The following is a 17,328-nucleotide window of genomic DNA, read 5'->3' as shown; positions in this document are numbered from 1 at the left end:
CTGTATTTGCTACTGATGTTTCAGCCCTTCTTTCTATAACTGAGGGACTTCATAAGTTCTCTGTATTTGTACTGATGTTTCAGTCCCTTCTTTCTATAACTGAGGGACTTCATAAGTTCTCTGTATTTGCTACTGATGTTTCAGTCCCTTCTTTCTATAACTGAGGGACTTCATAAGTTCTCTGTATTTGCTACTGATGTTTCAGTCCCTTCTCTCTATAACTGAGGGACTTCAGAAGATCTTCACTGTGTATTTGCCACTGAAGTTTCAGTCCCTTCTTTCTGTAACTGAGGGACTTCATAAGTTCTCCATCGTGTATTTGCCACTGAAGTTTCAGTCCCTTCTTTCTATAACTGAGGGACTTCATAAGTTCTCTGTATTTGCTACTGATGTTTCAGTCCCTTCTTTCTATAACTGAGAGACTTCATAATTTCTCCACTGTGTATTTGACACTGATGTTTCAGTCCCTTCTTTCTGTAACAGAGGGACTTCATAAGTTCGCTGTATTTACTACTGATGTTTCAGTCCCTTCTCTCTATAACTGAGGGACTTCAGAAGTTCTTCACTGTGTATTTGCCACTGAAGTTTCTGTCCCTTCTTTCTGTAACTGAGGGACTTCATAAGTTCTCTGTATTTGCTACTGATGTTTCAGCCCCTTCTTTCTATAACTGAGGGACTTCATAAGTTCTCTGTATTTGCTACTTATGTTTCAGTCCCTTCTTTCTATAACTGAGGGACTTCATAAGTTCTCTGTATTTGCTACTGATGTTTCAGTCCCTTCTCTCTATAACTGAGGGACTTCATAAGTTCTCTGTATTTGCTACTGATGTTTCAGTCCCTTCTCTCTATAACTGAGGGACTTCAGAAGATCTTCACTGTGTATTTGCCACTGAAGTTTCAGTCCCTTCTTTCTGTAACTGAGGGACTTCATAAGTTCTCCATCGTGTATTTGCCACTGAAGTTTCAGTCCCTTCTTTCTATAACTGAGGGACTTCATATGTTCTCTGTATTTGCTACTGATGTTTCAGTCCCTTCTTTCTATAACTGAGAGACTTCATAATTTCTCCACTGTGTATTTGACACTGATGTTTCAGTCCCTTCTTTCTGTAACAGAGGGACTTCATAAGTTCGCTGTATTTACTACTGATGTTTCAGTCCCTTCTTTCTATAACTGAGGGGCTTCATAATTCTCTGTATTTACTACTGATGTTTCAGTCCCTTCTTTCTGTAACTGAGGGACTTCATAAGTTCCCTGTATTTGCGACTGATGTTTCAGCCCCTTCTTTCTGTAACTGAGGGACTTCAGAAGATCTTCACTGTGTATTTGCCACTGAAGTTTCAGTCCCTTCTTTCTGTAACTGAGGGACTTCATAAGTTCTCCATCGTGTATTTGCCACTGAAGTTTCAGTCCCTTCTTTCTATAACTGAGGGACTTCATAATTTCTCCACTGTGTATTTGCCACTGATGTTTCAGTTCCTTCTTTCTGTAACAGAGGGACTTCTTAAGTTCTCTGTATTTGCTACTGATGTTTCAGTCCCTTCTTTCTATAACTGAGAGACTTCATAATTTCTCCACTGTGTATTTGCCACTGATGTTTCAGTTCCTTCTTTCTGTAACAGAGGGACTTCTTAAGTTCGCTGTATTTACTACTGATGTTTCAGTCCCTTCTTTCTGTAACTGAGGGACTTTATAAGCTCTGCACCTTGAATTTGCTACTGATGATTCAGTCCCTTCTTTCTGTAACTGAGGGACTTCATAAGTCCTCTGTATTTACTACTGATGTTTCAGCCCCTTCTTTCTATAACTGAGGGACTTCATAAGTTCCCTGTATTTGCTACTGATGTTTCAGTCCCTTCTTTCTATAACTGAGAGACTTCATAATTTCTCCACTGTGTATTTGCCACTGATGTTTCAGTTCCTTCTTTCTGTAACAGAGGGACTTTATAAGCTCTGCACCTTGAATTTGCTACTGATGATTCAGTCCCTTCTTTCTGTAACTGAGGGACTTCATAAGTTCCCTGTATTTGCGACTGATGTTTCAGCCCCTTCTTTCTGTAACTGAGGGACTTCATAAGTCCTCTGTATTTACTACTGATGTTTCAGCCCCTTCTTTCTATAACTGAGGGACTTCATAAGTACTCTGTATTTGCTACTGATGTTTCAGTCCCTTCTTTCTGTAACTGAGGGACTTCATAAGTTCTCTGTATTTGCTACTGATGTTTCAGTCCCTTCTTTCTGTAACTGAGGGACTTCATAAGTTCTCTGTATTTACTACTGATGTTTCAGTCCCTTCTCTCAATAACTGATGGACTTCAGAAGTTCTTCACTGTGTATTTGCCACTGAAGTTTCAGTCCCTTCTTTCTGTAACTGAGGGACTTCATAAGTTCTCCATCGTGTATTTGCTACTGATGTTTTAGTCTCATCTTTCTATAACTGAGGGACTTCATAAGTGCTCTGTATTTGCTACTGATGTTTCAGTCCCTTCTTTCTATAACTGAGAGACTTCATAAGTTCTCCACCGTGTATTTGCCACGGAAGTTTCAGTCCCTTCTTTCTGTAACTGAGGGACTTCATAAGTTCTCCATCGTGTATTTGCCACTGAAGTTTCAGTCCCTTCTTTCTATAACTGAGGGACTTCATAAGTTCTCTGTATTTGCTACTGATGTTTCAGTCCCTTCTTTCTATAACTGAGATACTTCATAATTTCTCCACTGTGTATTTGCCACTGATGTTTCAGTCCCTTCTTTCTGTAACAGAGGGACTTCATAAGTTCGCTGTATTTACTACTGATGTTTCAGTCCCTTCTTTCTATAACTGAGGGGCTTCATAAGTTCTCTGTATTTACTACTGATGTTTCAGTCCCTTCTTTCTGTAACTGAGGGACTTTATAAGCTCTCCACCTTGAATTTGCTACTGATGATTCAGTCCCTTCTTTCTGTAACTGAGGGACTTCATAAGTTCTCCATCGTGTATTTGCCACTGAAGTTTCAGTCCTATCTTTCTGTAACTGAGGGACTTCATAAGTTCTCTGTATTTGCTACTGATGTTTCAGTCCCTTCTTTCTATAACTGAGATACTTCATAATTTCTCCACTGTGTATTTGCCACTGATGTTTCAGTCCCTTCTTTCTGTAACAGAGGGACTTCATAAGTTCGCTGTATTTACTACTGATGTTTCAGTCCCTTCTTTCTATAACTGAGGGGCTTCATAAGTTCTCTCTATTTACTACTGATGTTTCAGTCCCTTCTTTCTGTAACTGAGGGACTTTATAAGCTCTCCACCTTGAATTTGCTACTGATGATTCAGTCCCTTCTTTCTGTAACTGAGGGACTTCATAAGTTCTCCATCGTGTATTTGCCACCGAAGTTTCAGTCCTATCTTTCTGTAACAGAGGGACTTCATAAGTTCTCTGTATTTGCTACTGATTTTTCAGTCCTTTCTTTCTGTAACTGAGGGACTTCATAAGTTCTCTGTATTTGCTACTGATGTTTCAGTCCCTTCTTTCTATAACTGAGGGACTTCATAAGTTCTCTGTATTTAAAACTAATGTTTCAGTCCCTTCTTTCTATAACTGAGGGACTTCATAAGTTCTCTGTATTTGCTACTGATGTTTCAGTCCCTTCTCTCTATAACTGAGGGACTTCAGAAGATCTTCACTGTGTATTTGCTACTGATGTTTCAGTCCCTTTTTTCTATAACAGAGAGACTTCATAATTTCTCCACTGTGTATTTTCCACGGATGTTTCAGTCCCTTGTTTCTGTAACAGAGGGACTTCATAAATTCTCTGTATTTGCTACTGATGTTTCTGTCCCTTCTTTCTGTAACTGAGGGACTTCATAAATTCTCTGTATTTGCTACTGATGTTTCAGTCCCTTCTTTCTGTAACAGAGGGACTTCATAAATTCTCTGTATTTGCCATTGATGTTTCAGTCCCTTCTTGCTGTAACAGAGGGACTTCTTAAGTTCGCTGTATTTACAACTGATGTTTCAGTCCCTTCTTTCTATAACTGAGGGGCTTCATAAGTTCTCTGTATTTACTACTGATGTTTCAGTCCCTTCTTTCTGAAACTGAGGGACTTTATAAGCTCTCCACCTTGAATTTGCTACTGATGATTCAGTCCCTTCTTTCTGTAACTGAGGGACTTCATAATTTCCCTGTATTTGCGACTGATGTTTCAGCCCCTTCTTTCTGTAACTGAGAGACTTCATAATTTCTCCACTGTGTATTTTCCACGGATGTTTCAGTCCCTTGTTTCTGTAACAGAGGGACTTCATAAATTCTCTGTATTTGCTACTGATGTTTCAGTCCCTTCTTTCTGTAACTGAGGGACTTCATAAATTCTCTGTATTTGCTACTGATGTTTCAGTCCCTTCTCTCTATAACTGAGGGACTTCATAATTTCCCTGTATTTGCGACTGATGTTTCAGCCCCTTCTTTCTGTAACTGAGAGACTTCATAATTTCTCCACTGTGTATTTGCCACGGATGTTTCAGTCCCTTGTTTCTGTAACAGAGGGACTTCATAATTTCCCTGTATTTGTGACTGATGTTTCAGCCCCTTCTTTCTGTAACTGAGAGACTTCATAATTTCTCCACTGTGTATTTTCCACGGATGTTTCAGTCCCTTGTTTCTGTAACAGAGGGACTTCATAAATTCTCTGTATTTGCTACTGATGTTTCAGTCCCTTCTTTCTGTAACTGAGGGACTTCATAAATTCTCTGTATTTGCTACTGATGTTTCAGTCCCTTCTTTCTGTAACTGAGGGACTTCATAAGTTCTCTGTATTTGCTACTGATGTTTCAGTCTTCTCTTTCTATAACTGAGAGACTTCATAATTTCTCCACTGTGTATTTGCCACTGATGTTTCAGTCCCTTCTTGCTGTAACAGAGGGACTTCTTAAGTTCGCTGTATTTACTACTGATGTTTCAGTCCCTTCTTTCTATAACTGAGGGACTTCATAAGTTCTCTGTATTTGCTACTGATGTTTCAGTCCCTTCTCTCTATAACTGAGGGACTTCAGAAGATCTTCACTGTGTATTTGCCACTGAAGTTTCAGTCCCTTCTTTCTGTAACTGAGGGACTTCATAAGTTCTCCATCGTGTATTTGCCACTGAAGTTTCAGTCCCTTCTTTCTATAACTGAGGGACTTCATAAGTTCTCTGTATTTGCTACTGATGTTTCAGTCCCTTCTTTCTATAACTGAGAGACTTCATAATTTCTCCACTGTGTATTTGCAACTGATGTTTCAGTCCCTTCTTTCTATAACTGAGGGGCTTCATAAGTTCTCTGTATTTACTACTGATGTTTCAGTCCCTTCTTTCTGTAACTGAGGGACTTTATAAGCTCTGCACCTTGAATTTGCTACTGATGATTCAGTCCCTTCTTTCTGTAACTGAGGGACTTCATAAGTACTCTGTATTTGCTACTGATGTTTCAGTCCCTTCTTTCTGTAACTGAGGGACTTCATAAGTTCTCTGTATTTACTACTGATGTTTCAGTCCCTTCTCTCAATAACTGATGGACTTCAGAAGTTCTTCACTGTGTATTTGCCACTGATGTTTCAGTCCCTTCTTTCTGTAACTGAGGGACTTCATAAGTTCTCCATCGTGTATTTGCTACTGATGTTTTAGTCTCATCTTTCTATAACTGAGGGACTTCATAAGTGCTCTGTATTTGCTACTGATGTTTCAGTCCCTTCTTTCTATAACTGAGAGACTTCATAAGTTCTCCACCGTGTATTTGCCACGGATGTTTCAGTCCCTTGTTTCTGTAACAGAGGGACTTCATAAGTTCCCTGTATTTGCTACTGATGTATCAGCCCCTTCTTTCTATAACTGAGGGACTTCATAAGTTCTCTGTATTTGCTACTGATGTTTCAGTCCCTTCTTTCTATAACTGAGAGACTTCATAAGTTCTCCACCGTGTATTTGCCACTGAAGTTTCAGTCCCTTCTTTCTATAACTGAGGGACTTCATAAGTTCTCTGTATTTGCTACTGATGTATCAGCCCCTTCTTTCTGTAACTGAGGGACTTCATAAGTTCTCCACTGTGTATTTGCCACTGAAGTTTCAGTCCCTTCTTTCTATAACTGAGGGACTTCATAAGTTCTCTGTATTTGCTACTGATGTTTCAGTCCCTTCTTTCTATAACTGAGAGACTTCATAATTTCTCCACTGTGTATTTGCCACGGATGTTTCAGTCCCTTGTTTCTGTAACAGAGGGACTTCATAAGTTCTCTGTATTTGCTACTGATGTATCAGCCCCTTCTTTCTATAACTGAGGGACTTCATAAGTTCTCTGTATTTGCTACTGATGTTTCAGTCCCTTCTTTCTATAAGTGAGAGATTTCATAATTTCTCCACTGTGTATTTGCCACGGATGTTTCAGCCCCTTCTTTCTATAACAGAGGGACTTCATAAATTCTCTGTATTTGCTACTGATGTTTCAGTCCCTTCTTTCTGTAACTGAGGGACTTCATAAATTCTCTGTATTTGCTACTGATGTTTCAGTCCCTTCTTTCTGTAACTGAGGGACTTCATAAGTTCTCTGTATTTGCTACTGATGTTTCAGTCTTCTCTTTCTATAACTGAGAGACTTCATAATTTCTCCACTGTGTATTTGCCACGGATGTTTCAGCCCCTTCTTTCTATAACAGAGGGACTTCATAAATTCTCTGTATTTGCTACTGATGTTTCAGTCCCTTCTTTCTGTAACTGAGGGACTTCATAAGTTCTCTGTATTTGCTACTGATGTTTCAGTCCCGTCTTTCTATAAGTGAGAGATTTCATAATTTCTCCACTGTGTATTTGCCACGGATGTTTCAGCCCCTTCTTTCTATAACAGAGGGACTTCATAAATTCTCTGTATTTGCTACTGATGTTTCAGTCCCTTCTTTCTGTAACTGAGGGACTTCATAAATTATCTGTATTTGCCACTGATGTTTCAGTCCCTTCTTTCTGTAACAGAGGGACTTCATAAGTTTGCTGTATTTACTACTGATGTTTCAGTCCCTTCGTTCTATAACTGAGGGGCTTCATAAGTTCTCTGTATTTACTACTGATGTTTCAGTCCCTTCTTTCTGTAACTGAGGGACTTTATAAGCTCTCCACCTTGAATTTGCTACTGAATATTCAGTCCCTTCTTTCTGTAACTGAGGGACTTTATATGCTCTCCACATTGAATTTGCTACTGAATATTCAGTCCCTTCTTTCTGTAACTGAGGGACTTCATAAATTCTTAGTATTTGCTACTGATGTTTCAGTCCCTTCTTTCTGTAACTGAGGGACTTCATAAGTTCTCTGTATTTGCTACTGATGTTTCAGTCCCTTCTTTCTATAAGTGAGAGATTTCATAATTTCTCCACTGTGTATTTGCCACGGATGTTTCAGCCCCTTCTTTCTATAACAGAGGGACTTCATAAATTCTCTGTATTTGCTACTGATGTTTCAGTCCCTTCTTTCTGTAACTGAGGGACTTCATAAATTCTCTGTATTTGCCACTGATGTTTCAGTCCCTTCTTTCTGTAACAGAGGGACTTCATAAGTTTGCTGTATTTACTACTGATGTTTCAGTCCCTTCGTTCTATAACTGAGGGGCTTCATAAGTTCTCTGTATTTACTACTGATGTTTCAGTCCCTTCTTTCTGTAACTGAGGGACTTTATAAGCTCTCCACCTTGAATTTGCTACTGAATATTCAGTCCCTTCTTTCTGTAACTGAGGGACTTCTTAAATTCTCTGTATTTGCTACTGATGTTTGAGTCCCTTCTTTCTATAACTGAGGGACTTCATAAGTTCTCCATCGTGTATTTTCTACTGATGTTTTAGTCTCATCTTTCTATAACTGAGGGACTCCACAAGTTCCTCCAGAAAGAGACTGTAGACCTGGCAGAAGCTTGTTTCGGCAAACAAGCTGTATGTTACACACTGAAAGTCAAACGCACAGATGCATTTGCCATGTAACTTCATGACAGAACCAAAGCACTCTTTGAAATTCACAATATTCCAGAGGCAGATGCAGCAAGAAAGTGCAAACAATGGAAAATTAGAGACTTGGTGGTGGAGACTTCCTTGGGTTTAGACACAGAATTGTCATGTTCCCAAACAATTAAAAAAGAGTTGTTGCTTGGAGAGGATGGTTTGTGAGCTTGACCAGTGATTCTCGACTGTAGATGCAGGTCCGCTCAAAGGCATACAGGCATGCAACCCCAACTCAAACTTCCTAGATACATCATGCTCAACTGAGTTTGCCAAGCACTACGGTATTGATGTTAAAACAGAAGAGATGTTGGTGGCCAAAAACTTTCTTGCCCGGAAAAGAGAGGCTGGACGTCCTCCCAAAGATATGCTTGCTGTGCATAACCTCCTGGATGATGATATGTTTCCTTCTCTGAAGGAAATCATTCGGGTTGCCCTCACAGTTCCAGTGAGCAGCTGCTCCTGTGAAAGGTCCTTTAGTGCACTGCGCCGGCTGCACTCCTGGTTGTGTAAGACAATGGGTCAGAAAAGGCTTGCAAGTCTTGCAGTCATGTCTATTGCGGGTGAAGTGCTTGGGCCACTAAGCCACAATAGTGTCATTGTCCGCTTTGCCACCTTTAAAAATAGGAGATACACTTTGATGCATCCAACCACAAAATAACCATCAAAAGAGAGAAGCAGGAGGAGCAGTTCTGTAATATAGGTTGTAATATTTGTTTGGGATCTTACTTTTTTTAATGAGATTTCATCCCTAATTATTTTTCTGTTTTTTACATTTTATTTGGCTCATTAGTTGAATTTAGTTTTGTTCCATTGTGGATGATATTGTTTTAAGATGTTTCATATGACTGAATTATTGGGTTAATTTTTTAGCAACAATTAACAAAAAGGTAAAATTTAAATAAAGATTTTTTTCTACTGGTATAGTATGACCTGCATGTCTTTACATTTGTTTCTCTCTCTCTCTCTCAAAATAACATCCAAAAAGTATTTTGGCTAGATAGTACAGGCATATTTGTGCCTTTTGTTGGTGTTGGATGGATGGGGACAGAGTGGACTTTAATTTCTTTATTTGGATAGAATTTAACCAAGACATATTAGATCAGTGTCTAACACAAACTATGAGGTATACTTTTAGCCAACCTTGACCAAAAATAACCTTATTTTAATCGATTTTACACCAGTTGTAACTCTAACAATACGTGATGAAAATACATTTTGGGGGCTTTAAATCAAATCCTGGGGGAGTATGCCCAGACCCCCCCTAAAAGAGGCTTACCCCCCCCCCCCTATCCATCAATCTCTAGTGACGTCCCTGATACATGGAATTGGGTGCCAATTGGGACGCCATCCCGATCGTTTCTCGACGATGAGAAACTAGTCACATGTTCTGCTGTTTCAGCTTCATAATCCAGCCTCAAGGATGTGTCCAATACATTACAATAGCCATTTTAGTCTCTCCGGGGGAAAAATACAAATGAAGTCCATTCTTGATCTATTTTGCAAACACAAATACATTCAGTCCATTATTCAGTCACACACATTCGGTCATTAACATTGATTTGTAGGTTTGAGGGGACATTGTGGGGGAGTTAGTTGTGGTCTTTCTATTGATTTCAATGCCATGAATACCTTCTGACTGCTTGCTTGGCGGCTACTCTCGGGCCCCACCCTGTGTCTGTTATCACGGTGTGGTTTTGATTGGACGGCGTCCTTATCGGTTGGCAGCAGGCAGGAAGAGACCCGGACGCAGCCGAATATCCACAGCACTGGCAGCGGGCAACACAGTACTGAAACAACAACCTGCAGATCAAACATGATTAGGCAACCCCACTTTCTTAAAGGTGCAATCTGCAGTTCAAACGATGACAAAGCAGGTGCCTCGACACTGTTTTGGTAAATGGCTCAGGGATGGGCTGGAGAAATGTTACCACTCTCAAATTCATATAGATGCAAGGACCGAATCAAAATGACAGTTTGATCCATGTTTTGCTACACTGTTTGTTTACAATTACATTGTTTGTAATTCTTGGAGTAAAGCAATCTACATGGCGAATGTAAGGCATTTGACTGACTGGTGGTGCTCTCTCCTCCTCTTCCTTACTGCCTCCCAAATGGCTCCATTTTCCCTATACACTGAGTGTAGAAAACATTAGGAACATATTCCTAATATTGACGAGATACAACAGTTGAAATAAGCTCTTGAGGCATGTATAAGTTATATTATTCAAGAATCAATGGCTGTGTGTATGTGTGCAGTGTATTCTAATAAATCTCTAATATCAACTGTGTCATAACTCTTCTGAGATTGTTGAATAATCTCAGTTTACTATAGAGAATATATGGGACCACAGGTGGGGTACTTGAAATCTGTAAAGCTGTTGGTCAAAATGCAAGCTTTTGGAAGACGTTATAATACCAAACAAATGGAGTTTCATTATTATGTAGGAAAATGATTTCAGATTTCAGTAGCCTATGTCCTTTCAGTGTGTAAATGCATTGCGCTCCGTGGCTTCCGCTTGCACCATCATTATTTGTCATAATTGGCAGGATCACACACTTGGATGAAGCCATCCATAGGCGGCCTCACCTTGCGTGTCGTGTCCCTGCCAATTTCCGATGGCTACAGCAGTGTTGCTTAGTTTTCTGGTTGCGTGGAAACTGAAAGGCTGCATTGAGCGAGCACCCAAGTAAAGGTACATTACTGTGTGCGCACCGTTGTCAGTGTGGGTCTTCGCACAAGTTGGCCGAATTGCAACAGAGGACCTCATTGATGCGATCGAAAATATTGGCGAATTGCAGTTTGGAGTGGAATGAATTCTGATATATTTTGACCATTTGAAACTGTCCTGAAACTAAAGTGATTATGTTGCGATGCGAAGGAGAGGAAGAATGCTAAAGATGTAAGTGATGCTTGTGCATGTTCTTATGCAAAATGCATGCATTTGATTGTGACTTCAATATACAGACATTAACATCTACTTTTAAATACAGCATGCAGTATCTTGTAGGCTATTTATTTGAGATACACTTAGCCTATAACGGGAAATAAATAACTGCAACGTATTTAATACATTCAGGCTCAGAAAAGTATTGTTTAAGAATAAACCACACCGTGTTAGCTTATCAAAAAGCTATCAATTCCCCAGGAGGCATTGGTGACACGCTTTTTGCTTACAATGACATTTCTGAATATTAAAGCAGAGAAAAGGAGTAGGTCAAATATGTGTGAGTGTGTAAATAACAGTAAAGAATAGCGTCATAATTTCCAAAGTGGTAATCATGTCATTATTTATGATTAAGTTATTTTATGTATGAATGTATTGTATGTCTGAATACCCTTCAAAGTGAACAATTTAATAAAAAACTTGATCCATCCTTAAATAATTCCTTCATTGCTTTCATTTGAATTGATAAAACATTTCAAAGGCAGGGGTAAACATTCAAAATGTAAATTAATTCCTGCAGCTGTACATTATTATATGGACTAATAAATCTAAATTGTGTTCTGCTTAAAGGGACAATCTGTGATTCTTTTTTTTTTTTTTTTTTTTACTTTTCAATTACTTATATGTATGGTACCCATTGATTCTTGAAGAATATAACTTGTAAATGCCTCGAGCTTACCCCATCAAAACCCAAAATATAAGCTTGTTTTATTCCATTGTTTGTAAACAATGTAATAAAAAAAACACTAACTATATAGCCCTATACTTGTATATATAATATCAAGTATGCTCAGTCCGTGTATCCATAGGTATGTGTATGAATTTCTGAGTGGTTACATTTCTCCAGCCTTATCCCTTAGCTGTTTACTTAAACAGTAGCGTGGTGACTCTATAGTATAGTTTCAACTGCGTATTGCCCCTTTAATGAAAACGTGTGTTCCTGTTTCTCTACCAGAATATATTATTCTGTAAATAAATGCGCGAGGGCTTCCGATGGAAATCAGGCAGGCATTCAACAATAATCTGAGTTCCTAATCAGACACAAATGTTTTCGTGATTTGGGTGGACAGGGACCGAAGAGTGGTGTTTGGAGAGCATGGTAATAAGGTTAGACTCATCTCTAAGTGTCTGCATCTCAAAATAACATATTGATATTTCCCTCAAAGCTCTTCTCTCTCTCTCTCTCTCTCTCTCTGCCCCGTTTCCATGTATCATCCTCATGACCTGCTTAGACAGGTTAGGCCTATCATTGGTTGTCTGGACAGAAAGATAATACAATTAACAATCACACCGAATCATACATGACCAACTTTGACAATCCTTTGCGTTGAGGACATCGTAGTTTAATTCCTCAATGATTATTATGTTGATTAATAATGAAAAGGGAACCTATATCTCATTCGGCTCAAGCTGTTGTTTGGCTGAGTTGTGGAGCAAATTTAGGACCTGTTTAAATGATTACTCTTGCGCACTTGGCGCCTGAGATGTATTATTGTAATATTGACTGCAGTCAATTTATGAACTGCCAAAACTGAGCTTTGGGCTCTTGTCTTGAGAGTCTTGTCAAATTAAATTAAATTATGAATCAACAATGTTTCCACATCATTTCAACAAAAACGTTCAATGTGATGACGTTGAATTACATTTACGTGATTTAGCAAACGCTCTTATCTAAAGCGAATTACAAGAGCAGTTAGGGTTAAGTGCCTTGCTCAAGGGCACACTGACATTGTCCTCCTTTTTTCTCACCCAACTTCTATCCTAAATCCAATGACATGGTGACATGTTCTATTGGTTTAACGTTGAAGTCACCTTAGTTGACTATTCAACCATATGTAAATCAAAACTAGACATTGAAATTACATCTCTGCCCAGTGGGTTGTGGACAGAATGAATTTAACCCGATGTATTGATCTATTGATTTAAAGTCCCAGTGCAGTCAAGAACGGGATTTACCTGTGTTTATAGATCTATTTCCACACTGAGGTTGAAAGTGAAAACGATGATAGTGTAAGAGCTGTTTGAAAATATTGTTTTGGTGGGAGGGAATTTTGGCCATCCACGGTGACATCACCATGTGTTAAATTCGTTAACAGACCAATAAGAAAGAGTTCCAAAACTCACTGCCAATTATTTGATATTGAGATAAACGGATTGGACCTTTTAATGAGGTTGTTGTAGCTCTCTTTCTCTCCTCCTGATGTCCCATAGCTTTATCCCACACTCACTCTTGTCTCTCCATCACCATATCCATCCCTCTGTCATCCATCCTCCACCTTTCATTGACAGCTATCCTCCTCAGCCCATGACATGCAAATATTTCCCTCTTTCCACTATACATTTCATTAATCTCCTCCTCTGTGTTCTTCTCCGTTGTCATTGTAATGTTACCTCCTCTCCTCAGATCTCTCCCTCTCTCTCTCTCTCTCTCTTTGGACTCTCACAACTCTGTCCTCATGTGTCCAATTTCCTTGGGTCTCCATACCTCTGCCCCCTCCCTCCCCCAGTCAGTGAAATGTCAGGGCCACATGGAGCATGATGGAAAAACTACCACTTGTCTTACACAGGAACACCGTGTTACACCCCATTCAATTTAGGCAGCCTTTTCATATCCCTGGGCATTTGGTGTTATCTGTAGTCAGTGCTGTTCCACTATATACCCTTTCAATAAGTGCAGACCGCAGACTAAAATACGTTGGGCTTCTTTGTTTAGCACTAAGGAAGAATTGGGGATAATCATCTGAGTGGGTCTTTGTGAGGAGGAAGTACAGGGCAGGGCTGATAGGGACGGTCTTGATCTACTCTGGGTGCTTTGGACATATCTCTCTTTCTCCCCAGACTCATTACAAGGGCTATTGCCCTGGCATTCCTTCAACTGGTCTGGTCTATTGCAATGAGTCTTATTAGGATGCGTCCCTTAGACGACTCCCTCCGTCATGTGATACTAAGAGGTACTTAGAGATCGATTTCATTTTTTAATCTGGGTAAGTGGATCTTGCCCTGGTCTCCAGCCATTTTGAAGAACCAGCCAAAGTCAGAGAGTTTAAGCTCTATTGTTTTTTACAGGAGAGGATATGGCTGCTCGCACCACATGCTAAGGCTGTTTTGATTGCCTTTGATGCTGTTTTAGCATTTAGCCTTACAATGGTGTTGGATGGCCAACGTACAATGACGTTCCATTGACATTAAGTTGTTTTTTCCCTAAGAGGATTAGTAATGGGATAGCAGATGGTTGGTGTTCAGGTATTAATGAAGTGTGTTAAGGTTGGAGGACAGACTATTTTTTAGAGGCTTACATGCAAAATAAAAAGTGTGAATTACAGGACACACAAACAAGTTGTTACCTCAGTGTTACTTGCACTTCAGACAAAATGACCCTGGTTCTGAGCACATAAGTAAGTTTATTGATTAGCCTAATGAACACAGTGGTGGCGCTGAATGACCAAATGGCCAAGCGGCTCTGGCAATGTTACTAAATTACAGTAAACGATTTCGCAATAGCACAAAGAATATACAAAGCTCAAAGAGAAAAATCAATTCTGGAGTCCTTGTTGGTAGAATGTTAGAGGTATAGTACAGAACGGCATTCCCATTGTGTATAATATAATGTGGCGGGTATTTTTGTGAAATATGTCTAAGGACGAAAGCATTTTGTTCATATCCCTGTCACTGTGGTGCAGACATGGATTATGTTAATTGTATCAGCAGCTCTGCACTGAAATAGGCCAGCACTGCAGGGATGTCAATTATCATAGACTCACGGTGACACCAAAGCTCTCTTTGCTTGATGCTTGTTTTTGCCAGTGTGATTTTTGATTTGGATCCTCATCCTTTCCCTAAAGCTAAACGTGTAAACACGGTCTAGTCAACCAACTGTGCTGAAACAAGACTGCGAGATCCCCTCTGCCTCCTCACCGCAGGGCTAGTTATCCTGCATCTGTGTATAAAATAACTTTCTTGAGCACATCTACTTTTAACTTTTTTACATTACATTTTAGTCATTTAGCAGATTCTCTTATCCAAAGTGACTTAAAGGAGCAATAAGGGTTCCTTGCTCAAGGGCACGTCAACAGATTTTTCACCTAGTCAGCTCGGGATTCGAACCAGCAACCTTTCGGTTACTGGCCAAACACTATTTATCGTAGATTTTTTTGCATGGTTGGTGACGAATTGCAGCTACTGGAGGGTGTTAATTTGTACCTCTCCTATCAGTAGGTTGTGTTGTCTCCCTCCACCAATCCTGCTTCCTGTTTCTCTATAGGCTTGACAGCCATTGGGGAGGTTGACACTGGCTCCGCCCCTTCTCCCAGGTTGGTCTTCTCTGGAACATGCCCATATCGCACCATGCCCCTTCTGGAGAGTGGCTGGCTACTGCGCCACTCGGTGGTCATGTGTCTGCTGCTGCACAGCCTGGTACTGATGACCTTCTGCTTCCACCACGCCGCCACCAGCTGCTCCCAGGGCTGCTACTGCTCCGAGAGCGACGGCCGTGGCAAGACGGTGCGGTGCAGCAACCTGCGTCTCACCGAGATCCCCCAGGACCTGCCCAATGACACGGAACGCATCTACCTGGACTTCAACCTGCTCACTGTGGTCCCCAGCAACGCCTTCTGGGACCTGCCCATGCTCAGCGAGCTGGACCTTTCGAACAATGAGCTGGCCCAGCTGGAGCCAGGGGCCTTCAGGGGCCTGGGGCCCTCGCTCACCTTTCTGGACCTGTCCTCCAACAAACTGGTCAACTTTAACCCCGAGGCCTTCGAGGGGCTGCGGGCGCGCGCCAACCTGACCAACAACCCGTGGCACTGCGACTGCAGCCTGCAGCTGGCCATGCCCTTCATCCACCTGGAGCCCCTGTCGCTGACGGGCATCGTGTGCGAGACGTCAGAGCCGCCCGACGTGGGGGCAGAGGGCGTGCCCTTCCTGCTGGCCCAGGACCTGGACCTGTGCGTGGTGATGAAGAAGACCACAGACGTGGCCATGCTGGTCACAATGTTCGGCTGGTTCACCATGGTCATCTCCTACCTGGTCTACTACGTCCGGAACAACACAGAGGACGCCCGCCGCCACCTGGAGTACCTCAAGTCTCTGCCCACCAAGCAGGAACAGTCCGAGGCCTCTTCTACCATCAGCACTGTTGTATAGCCCAGGGCCAGGAGAACCCAGAGGGGAGCTAAGGCTGGAGGGATAAGCCTGGAGGGCTAAGACAGGTGGTTATAGGGCTGTATGTGGAGGCGAAAGAAACCGCACACCTGTTTAGGCGAGGCCATTGTACTAGAATCTGCCTATACTGTATACAGGCTAGCAGAGTAGAACACTTTAAAAAAGCAAGGAGAGCCGCACACTCTTATAGAGCCATAACCTAGCTATAGGGCCGTAACCTAGCTGCACCCACACCCCAGGCCATTCAGGGCCAGCCAAGGACAGCTCTGCCTGGCTGTTACGTGGGTGCCACAGCGGCTACAGGATTTGTGCCCATGTATGCAGGAAGCCTGTCCAGACCTGGGCACCATACAGTACGTAATCCAGATGAATAATTCAACCAGAAGTGGGCCATTAAGAGTTCCTGTTGACTGAGTGGATAGTCTGTCTGGGATTTAAAATGGATTAAATGGGATTCATCCAGTGATGCAGGCACCTTGATGCACTCTTATCAAAAGGGGGCCACTCAAGGGGCCTGTGCTGGGTCCTTTGGACACGTCAAACAGCAATAACAACCGTATGGCAACAAGCAGCAACACAAACTCTATTAACAACTCTGTCACTCATATCCTTCCATGTCGTATTATTGTTTTACGTACAACATCCTTACAGTATACAGTCTATAAACAGGGAAATGTAGTTCTTTTCAATTAAATCATGTATTTTATGGATTTCATTTTTTATTATTGTTGCTTCTAAATTTGATTGGTCTATTTCTACCTCAAGAAATTCAGCAAATGTATGTGCATGTGTGAACTAGACCATCAATTGAATCTGCCTATACTGTATTCAGGCCACTGTACTAGAATCTGCCTATACTGTATTCAGGCCAATGTACTAGAATCTGCCTATACTGTATTCAGGCCCCTGTACTAGAATCTGCCTATACTGTATTCAGGCCACTGTACTAGAATCTGCCTATACTGTATTCAGGCCACTGTACTAGAATCTGCCTATACTGTATTCAGGCCCCTGTACTAGAATCTGCCTATACTGTATTCAGGCCCCTGTACTAGAATCTGCCTATACTGTATTCAGGCCACTGTACTAGAATCTGCCTATACTGTATTCAGGCCACTGTACTAGAATCTGCCTATACTGTATTCAGGCCCCTGTACTAGAATCTGCCTATACTGTATTCAGGCCACTGTACTAGAATATGATGCACATTAATAATTCATCAATGAAACACTCATACCGG

The 17,328-nt window shown here is 41.1% G+C and overlaps 1 protein-coding gene across 1 annotated transcript; it reads left to right on the top strand.

The window, feature by feature from the left end:
* The first annotated feature begins 10,633 nt into the window (after positions 1-10,633).
* Positions 10,634-17,328, top strand: LOC115144512 (leucine-rich repeat-containing protein 3B-like). Its single transcript, XM_029685563.1, has 2 exons — positions 10,634-10,883; positions 15,190-17,328. The coding sequence occupies exon 2, from the start codon at positions 15,273-15,275 to the stop codon at positions 16,068-16,070; it is 798 nt and encodes a 265-aa protein (XP_029541423.1). The 5' UTR covers positions 10,634-10,883; positions 15,190-15,272; the 3' UTR covers positions 16,071-17,328.

Source organism: Oncorhynchus nerka, linkage group LG16, assembly GCF_034236695.1.
Source record: "Oncorhynchus nerka isolate Pitt River linkage group LG16, Oner_Uvic_2.0, whole genome shotgun sequence".
NCBI classification, from domain to species: Eukaryota; Metazoa; Chordata; class Actinopteri; order Salmoniformes; family Salmonidae; genus Oncorhynchus; species Oncorhynchus nerka.
This window is presented reverse-complemented; position numbering and strand designations above follow the sequence as displayed.

What these genes read in the sequence shown, in the direction of transcription:
- LOC115144512 (XM_029685563.1), top strand. Translation starts at nt 15,273, where the DNA reads ATGCCCCTTCTGGAGAGTGGCTGGCTACTGCGCCACTCGGTGGTCATG.